Source organism: Sparus aurata, chromosome 6, assembly GCF_900880675.1.
Source record: "Sparus aurata chromosome 6, fSpaAur1.1, whole genome shotgun sequence".
In the NCBI taxonomy this organism is placed as follows: Eukaryota; Metazoa; Chordata; class Actinopteri; order Spariformes; family Sparidae; genus Sparus; species Sparus aurata.
In genome coordinates this window covers 32,477,949-32,490,470 of record NC_044192.1, presented here as the reverse complement: position 1 = coordinate 32,490,470, position 12,522 = coordinate 32,477,949, and the positions used below count along the sequence as shown (strand labels likewise).

The 12,522-nt window shown below is 43.5% G+C and overlaps 1 protein-coding gene across 12 annotated transcripts in view; it reads left to right on the top strand.

Moving 5' to 3' along the window:
• The window catches only part of LOC115583783 (band 4.1-like protein 1), an 88,622-nt gene that overhangs the window by 38,511 nt on the left and 37,589 nt on the right, over positions 1 to 12,522 (top strand). For all 12 annotated transcript variants that reach the window (XM_030420975.1, XM_030420971.1, XM_030420974.1 and 9 more), the window contains 2 exons: positions 9,146 to 9,283; positions 10,336 to 10,503. In XM_030420975.1, the coding sequence (XP_030276835.1) occupies positions 9,245 to 9,283; positions 10,336 to 10,503 (207 nt within the window). In that variant the 5' untranslated portion in view covers positions 9,146 to 9,244. The remainder of the gene's footprint in view (positions 1 to 9,145; positions 9,284 to 10,335; positions 10,504 to 12,522) is intronic.

Genomic DNA, 12,522 nt, shown 5'->3' with positions numbered 1-12,522 from the left:
CACAATTAGACTTTTGATTAATAATCACCAGTAATGTGGATATGTACATTAAAGTGTTAGTATTAGTGTCAAACATGTTAACAACATAATGTCAGTAAATTGCCCTGCCCTACCCCTATGGACCTTTCTAGTGTCTCTTGGTTCTTTGTTTAAGTGTTATGGCCCACAGCCTCACTGCCTTTACTTCATTCCTAGAGATGTAATTTGCAGTGAGCAGCTGTTGTCAGTGAAGCAATTTAAAGCTCTGATAAACCCACTGCACGCTAGCTAGCACCGCCAAAACAAACAGACAAGCACATTTTGCGACTTCCTGGTGAACACAGCACTTAGCAGCTACAGGTCAAGGTATTCCCGTCAGGTGTTGGTGGAGAGCAAATCAGGAGTGAAAATAGAGTAATTATTAGATCAAATCTGTTGGCTGGACAGAAACAGAAGCTGAGAGCAAACAAAGGTTGCTCAGCGAAAGCGAAGGCTCTTCTCTGTTCTGCTGCCTCAGTGGTGGAACGAACTTCTGACTAATGTCAGGACAGCAGGATCACTCGTAATAATGTCTGGGTATTGTATTAACAGTATTAACATTGCATTTCACTTTCCCCCCAAAATATGGATTTAATGTGAAGGCTACAGCAGCACAAACTTAAGTACACACACAGAGAGTTAACCACGGGACGTGGGCCTATTCAGTGTAATCAATGTATCAGTTAGTGTTATTCATGCATGATTCATGAATTACACTACGCTCTCAGGAGATTGCTGTTGTGACTTTTGCATCGAAGTAAAGCACACATATTCAGACTTTATCCATGAGGCCAACATTTCTCATTTTCATCACATCGAGGTGCGTGTCTGACAGGGGCTGTCAACAAATACTCCTGCATTTAATGGCTGCTTTCCAACCGATTGCAAGGCGGTTGATTTATTTTTTGCATCAAAACAAACAGAATGACAAAGTACAGTACACAATGCAAAACAGTGCAGGACTGAGAGTGAGAAAGAAAAGCTGCAAACTTTTAAACACATCACAGCTGAAGAACACGACTGCAGAAATAAAGATGAAATTTCTACATAAGAACAAAAAGAAAACTAAATTACTGTAGACCTAATGCAAAAAGTGAAATCAAAGGGAAACTGAGAGTGTGTTGCGTGGGACGATGTGCGTGTGTGTGCGCGTGTGTTTGTGGTATTTCTTCAAAGGGAAAGGGAAAATGAGGATGAGGCGAGCTGTGTGTGCGTCGTGCTGAGGCAAAACTTCAAGCACTTTGGGTCATCAGACGAGTCCTGTTTGAAATTGTCGAGAGATGTGGATTTATTGACAGCGTGACTCAAACTGTGGCGCGGTGGAGTTTGCCTTATCTAATGGAGAACAAACAGCAGCTTGTCTGGGAATCTGCTGAGTTTTGGGCCCCGGGAGCATCAGGCGTTATACTGTAAGACTGAACTTGTGAACTGCATAGAAACGCACTTTTAAAGTGGTATGGTAAGGTACTTACTGAGCTGATGTTTGTATTCATAGGTAACATACCTATACAGGCATCAAACTGCCTGCTGTCAGTCACTAGACATTGTCAGCATCTTGACACTGCTTATCTTTTTGTTGTGATCACATCATCTTTAGCCCTGCTACACTAAACAGTGAAAACGCTTGCGAGGAGTTTCATACAGGCACAAAAAACGACTGTGAGCAACGTTACTGAAACCGCACCGACCTGTTTGTTGTTTGTCATCAGCACTTTACCAAAGCCAAAAACCAGCTGTAGCTGTGCTTCTTAGGAAATAATTCCCCCGCTCATGGATTATAGTGGTGGAGAATGTGGTCGGGGATGTGCAGCCATTGTGACAGTCTCTCATTAGCTGGAGCACAGCGGAAGCTTCACGCCGAGTCAATTACACGCTGGCCTTTGAGAATGTGACAGCACTTTTTGACAGGAACTGATAAAACAGGAGGCACACGTGCCCGTATCTGAATGTGTTAGCCTCCAGATGAGTTTCTATGAAACATATTGTGTGCATATGATGACATGAAAGTAGAACCAACTGTGTGTTTTTCATGAAAAGCACAAAAGAAAACTCAAATTATTTCCATTTGGCGAGGAGAATTTGAGCCCTTGCCATGAAATAATAATTATTCAGACACAAAGTGGGCGGCGAGAGGAACAAAAACTGCTGGAAGACTTGTTTTGGAAAAAGACTTTGACAGTTGTAGCCTGAGCACTCGCAGGAGACAAAAGGGAATATTTTCAAAAACAAGCATTTGAAGGGTAATGCCTTTAAGTACCGTGGATCAGAGTGTGATATTAATGGTTCTAAGGATTTAGCGCTGCTTTGACAGCACAGTTACAAGCCAGGAAGTCTTGCCACCATGTGTCTCCCTGCCCCCGAGGTCCATGATAGTGCATGTGCAATTGCCCATGTTCTCCCACACCCATGTCCTAATTTCCCAGCTCCAAACTCCCGTTAGCATGCTCTCAAACTGCTATGTTTCCCTTTAGCTACCCAGCTTGTGCTCATGTATCAGCTCAGAGAGTGGGGGGGGGGGGGGGGGGGGGGGGGGCGATGGAAGGAGGGTGAGGGGGAGAAAACATTGCATTTGTAGTCTGTGCGGTGTTTGGCGTCTGGCAGCTTCAGGGACAGACCCGTCAGCGGTGAGACGTCCCGCCTCGTGCATGCACCAGTGGTCTCCAGCACAGCATGAGAAAGGTCAGCTTCCATTAGAAACACGGTGACAGAATGATGTCTTCGCGGCAGTTTATACCGAGCCGGCGTCCGGCTCTCTATCTCTGTGTGCTGATATTCATCGGAGAGCGAGCACCTTTAATTTAACCAAGTGCCAAACTTTGTGCTGCTTCACGTTCAGACGCCTACCCTGCTGAGAGGAAGGTGAACACGTGTTATTACTACAGCTGCATGGAGGAAGCGTGGTCGTTTTTTTTTTTTTTTTTTTCCTCTGGGGGTGATTCCACACTGCTGCAAGGAATGTGAGGCTTGAAGAATCATGCAGTTGTTGTTGTGGCTTTACTTCACCCTCAGTCTTTCCGCTCAGGCTTCATCTGTCACCAGGCATCGACGGAGGCTCCCTCAGGAAACTTAGCAGAGTAATGAAGGGGCTGGAGCTGCAGCGTTGTCTTTGGAAAAACACACTGCTTCTCTGAACCCACGATGCCTTGTAAAACGGTGCCGTGGGCGACGCCTGAGTGACTTCCATCAGTGTTGTTGTCAGTGTGTATGACAGGCGCGTGTGTGATATCGGTGAATGAGAGCAGAGCCCATGAGCCTCCACTCCTTTCCTCTGAGCGACTGTATGAACTGCCACTGACACACTGCGGTGTGGATCGGTGGGGCCGAGACATGTCAGGCAGCAACACTGCCGCTTTCTAGGAAGAAGAGCCACAGTTGTTGGCAGAGCGATGAGGTGTTTTTGAACTAGCAGATGCCCACTGAACCTGTACGGACAGAAAACTTCATGTCCCCTTCAGAAGAAATACTTTATACTAAATAAATAATAATGTAAATACTAAAATGTTAACTGTCTACTACCTCGGCCAATCGTGCTTAACTATCATTGACTCCCATCAACCTGCTGTGCTTTGTGCTTAGTCGGGCTGGGTGATTGACATAATTGACAAATTGACATATGATGATATCCACAGTGAAACATTGTGATGGGTGATGACTTTGTTGTTGTGGTCACCACTCTTTACTCTTTCCAACTGTCGCTTTTCCTGAAACTGATATCACCCTGCACGAGCTGTATGCCGCCATTTTGTTTTTATGTATTCAGTCCCCATCTACTTCAGTCGTTTAGGAGAATGCTGCAACACTATTATGCTCTTTAACTCCAGAAATGTTTTATGGACTACGAAACTTCACCTGACTCCCCGTCAGCACGAGTGTGAGGCGATACTGACTGAATTTGCATTTTTCGGTGAACTTATCCTTTAACTCTATGTGCCCGTAATCCCTGACGTTGCTTTTATCTACAGTGTAACATCACTGTCACGTCACCATGGAACAGTCATATTGTAAATTCTCCTGCTTTTACTCAGCAGTAACGTTATCTCAGTCTTCCCCCCTAACATCACTCACGGCCAGTTGTCCAGAGTGCTTCTGCTCCACCTGACCCGACACGAATCAGATCTTAACCCGTTTCTCGTTTTAAATTGAAACATATTAACATTTGAAAAGGTGAAACATGTCAGTCGTGTGAACTATTGCTGTGGCTGCAGACCTGCGTGATCGCTTACATGACTCGATTACAACAGTTGAACCCATATGCAAATAAAAGCTTGTAAGGGGATGCATGGAAGTCGCCACTGTGTTCCTCCTCTCTCTTTTGCCAGTGCAGTGCGCTCTGTAATTACGCGGCTGCATTGTGTGCTCAGTGCATGCTAATGGCTAAATGTGATTAAGAGCACAGAGCTGAGCCACGGACTGTACGGAGGCATTAGAGTCGCGTATGGGCCAAATAGTGCTGACTGTGCACTGCGAGGGCTCAGGCGAGGTTTCCTGGTTATGGTAGGGGGAAGGTTAGCAGCAGCGACCTGCATCTCTGCTTCAAACTGCTCCTCCATCCCTGTGTGCAGCCCCTCCCCAGCTGACCAGACGGGAGGCTGCTTGACATTTATTTTGAGTCGCGGTGCCACATCAGCTTATTTCCTCCCTCTTGTCATTTCTTATCTTTTCAGTTTATCCTTGATCATTCTGTCTCTCTGGCCGCCTCATCTTTTGGCCTCTCATCTTGCTTCCTTGTTGTACGGTTCATCTCTGCTTCTCTGTCACCCCTGTGTGGAGAGGGACGATCAGGCTTGAAAAAAAAAAAAATAGAGTACTCCATGCTGTTACCATGGCAACTGCATCCAGGAGCTGAGCCAGTACTCTTCCACAGACATGCGTGCTCACTCTCTCATTCTCCCTCCACTTGCTGTACTTAGATTAAAGCTCACCTCTGATGAGAACGAAGAGAAAGACAGACCGGCAGGAGAAACAAGGGAAAAGGCTGCGCTAGTTAGGGAAGAGTGGCGTTTCATAACCCTCCCAGGAAACAATGTGCTTTTCTCTGTGATGACTCATTATTACTGATGGCGGATAATATCAAAGACAGACGTTGTCAGTGGGCTGCACACAGTGTACAACAAAGGAAACACGCAGTGTTTCCCTGCACTGTAAGGTGCTTTCTTCTCCTCTGTAGAGGTTTTGGTTGCTGGGTCGACGGAAGCGATTGTGGGTAATGGTCTGTCACAGGAAATTAATGCATTCGCAGGGCTCTGCTGCCTCGCTCTACGACATCCATCTGTATTAATTTGGCAATTAATCTGATTTCACGAGAAGATGTCTCAATAAGGGACCTCATTTACCATAAACTAACTTTGGATTATGTGATTTGTATTCTCAGTTGTGTCTGTGTGTGTGTACACGTGTCCCCGATAGGCTTTTTTATGACTGGCCGACATGTACAAATTTTTTATGACCACTTGGAAGCAACAGTAACTATTGATCTGGGTATGGTTAGAAAGTGTGCCATTGTTGGTTGTGTGCTCGTTAATGTGTTCAGAACAGAAGTGAAAGACGTCCACAGAGGGGAACATAAATGGTCCGACTGAAGCTGTTGTCACATAATTTGTTGACGTGAACACAGCTCGGCTGGGGCCGGTATATTCACACAGCACTGCTGTAGATGAATGCATTGTGTCATGTCGCCAAGATGGATGTTAAGTGAGGGGGGACGTTAGCTTCTGTTTGACTTGGATAGTGTGAGAAAATGCGCACCTGTAATGCACACAGAGGAGAGGCTCGTTATTTTCAGCCCGACTGAATCGGACCGGGAGGCAAAGACATGGCGGCGCTGAGTGTTTCCTTCCTTCGCCATCAGAAAAACGATACCCGGTGGAGTTTTCCTCCTCCAATCAGGAAGTTTGCTTGGCAGTCCTAGCCACGATTCAGCCAGTGAGGGAAAATTGATTTAGCAACTTCTAGTTCAGTGCCCAGCTGGATCAGACAGCAAGGGCGAAATGAGGCCCTGAGTGGACATACACTTCATTTTAGTCCCAGAGGAGGGGAATTCATTTCTTTCAAATCACTGTGATTGTAAGTAATGGGAGGGTTGTGATAGCTCAGCAGAGAAGGAGAGGGAGGAGGAGGAGGAGGAGGAGGAGGAGGAGGAGGAGGAGGAGTGAGAGGGGAGGGTTTCACACTCCTTTAACCACGTGCAGTATGTCAAGACCTTCTCTGGTTGGGAGTCGGAGGGGGGTTGTCTCATCTCTGAACCAGTGTGAACCAGTTGTGCTCCTGCTCATGATCGCCCACAACCCCCAGGTGCACTATGTTGATGTGATTTGCTGCTTGCGAAGCACAGAGACCCCCAGGGTCATATAGAGACTGGATTACATACAAGATCCTGGAGTACTGTCTGGGGAACCCTATAATACACAGGCAGCAATGCCGCATAGTGCAGATCCCACTGAGGATAGGTTCACACATTATGTGCCTCATCTTCCCTTTATGGAAGGTCATGGAAGAACACGTTCCAGGGTCATAAGCATTGTGTGCATTTCTCTGGTGGGGGATCCACTGAGTTGGTCATAAAAGATTTCACCCTGGAGCAAAAAAAAATCCATCCAAAGTGTAAATTTTATTTGGGGGCTGATAGGCTTATTTTTCTTTCACACTTAAATAAGTGGCACATTTTCAACTATCTGTATCATATCACAGTGAATGTCAAGTGTTTGTATCTTCAGTATCACATAACAAAGGCTTCATTTTTAATTCACCAAGCCTTTAACAAGACATTTAACAGTCGTAAAAGGAGAAATCCAGTGTTAGGGAGGCAGAGAAGCCGGTTTCTCCTCAACAGATGACAATGTATTGAACACAATGTGAGTTTTATTTTTGTACCATTCACTCAAGAGCACCAAGGCTAGATGGGCTTATAGGACATCAAATACACAGTTGCGAAGCCTTGTCAGAAAAGAATATGAATCATTACCCACAATTCTACTATAGACAAAATACTTCTACTGTGTTAGCTTGTATAAGCTCTACAAACAATTTCTGACACAAAAAGGTTCCTCTCTGAAAACACATCTTGAGTCTTTCATCATTATTTGAACATTGTACAGTCCATAAAACACTACAATTGCTGTAAAAATATCAATTCCATAGGAGGGAGGTCATTTTAAACCAGCCTGTTTGTAAGATTAATGGTAATGCCCTCGAAAAAAAGTTTACCCAGAGATCTTTGACCTTTCTGCTTAAAGGAAGCCTCTATATTGTAGAGTAGCTGCTTTGACATAGAAGCTAAACAAATGATGTTCGTTATTTAGGTCCTTTCCTTACCATACATAAGAAATTCACTTCACATATTGTGACTATGCCCTGTTTTGCCAAAAAAATGAATGAAATAATTTGCTATTTTACAGAAAAGGCTATAGTGAGGAAATGGTTAGCTTAGCATAGCATCAAGACTGGAAACAGGGTAACAGCTAGCCTAGCTCCACCCAAAGGTAGCAAGATTCAAATACCCACCTCCAAAAATCACCAAATAGCAAGTTATCTTCTTTGTTTAACCTGCACAAAAACTGAAGTCAGTCAGTTAGTCTTGTAAGAATAAAATGCAAAATCCCTGCAAAATCTCAATTTATAATGTATTTTTTTACAACTGTTACATCTTTGTAGGGATTAAACAAACGAGAATATAATGCGTTCATAGGGGAGCAGGCAAGCTAGCTTTTTACCCCTTTCCAGTTTTGAAATTATGCTAAGCTAACCATTTCCTAGCTGTAGCCTCATAGTGCCACAGGAATGAGGTTGAGCCCATAAATAAGTCAGTATGTTTGGTTCTGTGACAAACAAAGATGTCAGAAAATAACTAGACATTTTTTAAGTGCCTCAAAACGGTGGTTGCTAACAAGTGGCTTAATGTGACCACAGAAGTTGGCGGAGACATAAAACGTCATCACGTCTCATCTACTCACTAGTCTGTCTTTAGAAGTGGACTTTAGTTTCAAACTATTCCAACACTTACATCAGAACTTGTAGATGGATCAGTTTACAATAAAGTGTGCATAGTACACTGTAGCCGGACCTTGAGGTCGTGCGACCTGGTGTAGTTTGTTTGTTGCCCAACATTAGCTTTTTAATTCTTAAAATTTCATTTATGCATAAAAAAAATCACTAATTCATCTGCAGTTCATCTGTGAAGACTATTGTGCTGGACAGAATGTGTAAGTACCATAAACTTGTGTTGCTGCAGACTTTATTCTCTGCAGTAATCCAAAAACTTTGCTAAAGTCTCAATTCATTCACTCTAGTGAGCCTCTGTTTAGGCATGCTTACTACAGTACACACCTGTCTAAACTGAGAAAACCGGCTCCACTTTCACTTCGTCAGTGTTTCTGTCCAATCACACCTACATCAATTGGCAGTGAACGTGGCTGAGGTAGGCCTTGGGGAAGTGACTGCACAGCAAAGAAAACCACAACACGTATGCCATATAACAAAATATCACGTCAAGCCACCTGCTCTACACGGTGACATTATACTGTGTGCATCTTTGCATTGTTTAGTATTAACACTTGAATGTGTTTTTTATTAGACAAATCAAAGACAACATACAGCACTTCTGCACAAGCATCCATATCCACTCATGTATGACTAATATACTCTTATCAGTTTTCCGGTTTAACACCTTTGTGACTAAAGGAATGCACTGCTGATAGCCGTGAGCACTGACTGCACCGCTCATGGCCTAATTCATTTTTTTGGTAATATTCATCTTAGTGCCGGAGCTTGCCTTGCTCAAATAGATGATCATTATCTGGCTCACTGAGGTATTTATAATTAAAGTAAATGTCCTTGACGGCAAGGTGAATTATGTCTGTGGAAATTGTGTTATATCAAGAAGCTACAGCTTTCAGAATGTGTAATGAAGGTGTGATCCTGGCGCTGGTGCCGTTATTGTTTTGGGGTGAATTCATTTGTGTTCAGAAATTTTTCAGTCACCAGCTGCGAGCGCCTGCTGTCATCTCGCTCTTTTGATTCTGAAAGAAAACATGAATTCATGTTTTTGACATGGCACTATGAAAGAGGCGCCCTTTTCACACAGACAAGCCACCATTTGAACATTTTTCGCTGTGTTCTCGTCTCTCCTCAGGTTGGAGTTTGTTTGCCGAAGCGACAGAGGCGGGCCCTGAGTCGGAGGTGAGGAGAGCCAAGCAGGAGTCCTCCCAGACAGCAGGGAGCAGCAGCAGGCATGCAGGACTCCGCTTCAGACAGCAAGATGGCTAAGCAGGTCAGCACGATCCTTACTCCACAAATGGGATGCCGCTAAGCCCACAGACTCCCCAGTGGCTGTGTAAAGTAGAGATACAAGAAACCAGAGCTTTTATTTCTATTTCTTCAATACATTTAACTGAAATACTGCCCATCTCTGACAGTGTTAGCGCAACATTTTAAGATATGTCTTTTATGTGAAATGTAATATAAAATATTCTTGGTTAACATGAGTACTATAGAGCGCTTTACTGCGTCTCAGGACTGATTTGGTGAGCCAACGTTCGTTTTGTCATTTGGTACAGTGAGCTAGCAGCAGCCATCCCTGCAGTTATTGGCTGCAGCGTCGTGAGAACTGCATGTGCATTTAAGAACAGTCTTTAAACTTAAAACTAAACTAGTTTGAACGTGCGAGGAGCTGATGCAACCGGCTCCAGAGCCTGTAGAGCCTTTAGTGAGCCGAGAATATCATTACATGGCAGAAAAAAATAGGGTTCATTTGTTCTAACCTCCATCTTTACAACATGCCTTCGGGTCTTGAAGATAATGAAGATGACACTGATTATGAAGAAGTTTTATCTGGATTCATTAACTCACATTATTTCTTGATATTGCGGCAGTTTGGGCCGGTCTGAAGCAGACTCCTCCAGTCTTTGTTCCAAAGAGTCTGAAGTCTGCTGTACTGTACTGTACGCATCTATTTTATTTGTAGGTAAATGGCTGTGATTCTATTTAGTTTCTGATTTGTTTTGTCTACTAATTTAGTGATTAGTCTGAACAACTGAGAGTCAGTTCAGTTCCTAGTAGATCTAAATTATACTTTATGTTATTAGCATTTGAATAAGCAGATTAGAACAGCTTGCACACTGCAATCCAACACAAAGCCTCAGTGCTGACTCCACACCACTGACTTTCCCTCAGGCCATTATAATCAGAGAACTTAATCTTAAGGCGCTGTCCTGATACTAGTACAGTGCTTCAAAGTATTATGACTGTTTTGAATTTCCACTCAGGTATCAGGGCTGACAGATGACATTGTATATCCATTTGACTGCCTTTTTTGATTTTCAGGAACAGAACTCCAAGTATCTTGACGAACACAGAGAAACAGATGACATGTCTGAGAGGACGTCCCCAAGCAAAAACCTCAAATCTCCCCAAAAAGGTTCCAAGCGACTTAAAACCACCCCCTTCAAAGTGACCCTGCTGGACACCGCAGAGTACGAAGGAGAGATCGAGGTATGCGTGATGGGGAACAATTTGCCGTAGCGATTTTTTTTCCAGGAATCAGCCTTTGCATTCTTTGAACAAACCATTGAAAGGCAACAGTCTTTCTCGCCCTTTGTTGTTATTTTCCCTCAGTAGGCAGTTGTGTGTGCCGCACAGTGCTGCACAGAGGGGATAAAACGGACAAAAAGAATAAAAGAGAGGGCGCCATGCTGAGAGCTCACCAGGGGTTTGGAGCTAAAGCAGTGTTACACATTTCTGTAATAAACACAGCGGCTCAAAAGAAAGTGCACAAAAAGAAAGTGCACACACAAAAAGAAGTGCAAGATATGTGTTGCCATTACTCCAGCAGTGTGGAAAGGAAATTTACCACTGCTGGCAAAGAAAGCTCAGGGCATGCACAGCAGAGGAGGAAAGAGATAGGAAGGTGGAGATTTGGAAGCGTTTGTGATTAGCGGGATCACACACCTCTGGCAGAACGGGTCTATCTTCCCCTGAAAAATACATTTTACAATGTTGTGTTTGAGGGAATTCATGACGGTGGAGGTGACGAGGCAGCAATAATTTTAGCTATCTCTTGTTTAGCTCTCAACTTTTGATCCTGTTTTCTTACAATATATATAGACACTCAAATCTAGGACGATGATGCCTCTGTCTGGCACTGCTACCTCTATACCTGAGATAAATCAGGCTCCTGTCTGGGCCGGTTGGTGGCAGCCAGCCTGTGTCACAGCTCAGTGCGCTGCCTCTGCATTTCTCAGGCAAGACTGCTGTCTGATGCCGCATGGACTGGGACTGGAGATGTATTGTGCATGTTCATGTGTCGGGCTGTGGCACTGCTTTTTGAGTACCAGTGGAAATGTTTCTGTAGCATCGAGTCCCCCAGCTTCGATGAAAAATAGGCCAGTGTCTAAAAGATTGTCATTCCTTTGGAAAACAGTTCCCAGCAGGGCTTCACAATGAATCAAAATATATGATCAAAATCTCATTATGGCCAATTACTCAGTGAATACCCCACATGTGAATAAAGCATTGACGTATCTTTAAAAAGTGGTTGCTAACAAGTGGCTAAATGAGACTACAGAGATTGTTGGGGACGTTAAATGTCACAACGCAAAACCCAGAACTCATTCACTGACTGCTGTCTTTAATTGCAAACTAAAGATAGATCAATTCATAGTAAAGTGTGTGTTCTATAATGTGGTAAGATGGTTAGCGGTGGTGACATTAATGTCGCGCTATCGATGTAGTTCGTTAGCTTTTTACTTCTGGTGATTGAATTTACGCTTCAGAAATCATTGAAGCTGCAACCTTTTTGAAGATTCCTCTCGCTGAACTAAATGTGTAAGTTGCATAAACTTGTGTTCGCCACAGAGCTTATTTTTTTTTTGCCACAATCAAAGGTGAAGTTAGAAAATTCCCGTAGGTATTTTGTCAAAGAAACCCAGGCAGATGCTAACTACTGGATTAGCCTTCAACAAGACATCATCACTGCTGCACTCAATTAAGGGTGAACTTGTAAATCCAATCTCTCACTCTACACTCTACTCCTGACGCAAGGAGTGTCTTTTTTAAGAATGCACCCTAAGATGAGGACTCAATACAGACTGATTAAACTATGAGTGGAATCTAAACACCAGAGGCCGAAACTACCCAAATGTATATATAGGTCATCCTCCAAAAACACTGGAGCCTACACTTGATAAAAAAACCACTCATACTGTCTTTCATCGGACACTCCAGGGTAAATGACTCATCTTTCAGAGCCTTACAGAGCCTCTCTGAGATAACATGAAGACATCAGTGTTATTTTCTCCAATTTCAGAGAGCTCTCGCAGAGCCACAGAAGACACTGCGCTTTCTTTTTCAAAAGCTGAGTAGTTAATCGAGCTTGGTGTGTAAAATCAGTAGAGTGCTGTGGTTGTGTATTTAGTCAGAACATTATAAAAAGGGTTACAATTATTTGTGTTAATTGTGTTCATGTTCCCCAGACTCAGGTATCATTAAAGTTCCTTTTTTTGGAATAAATAA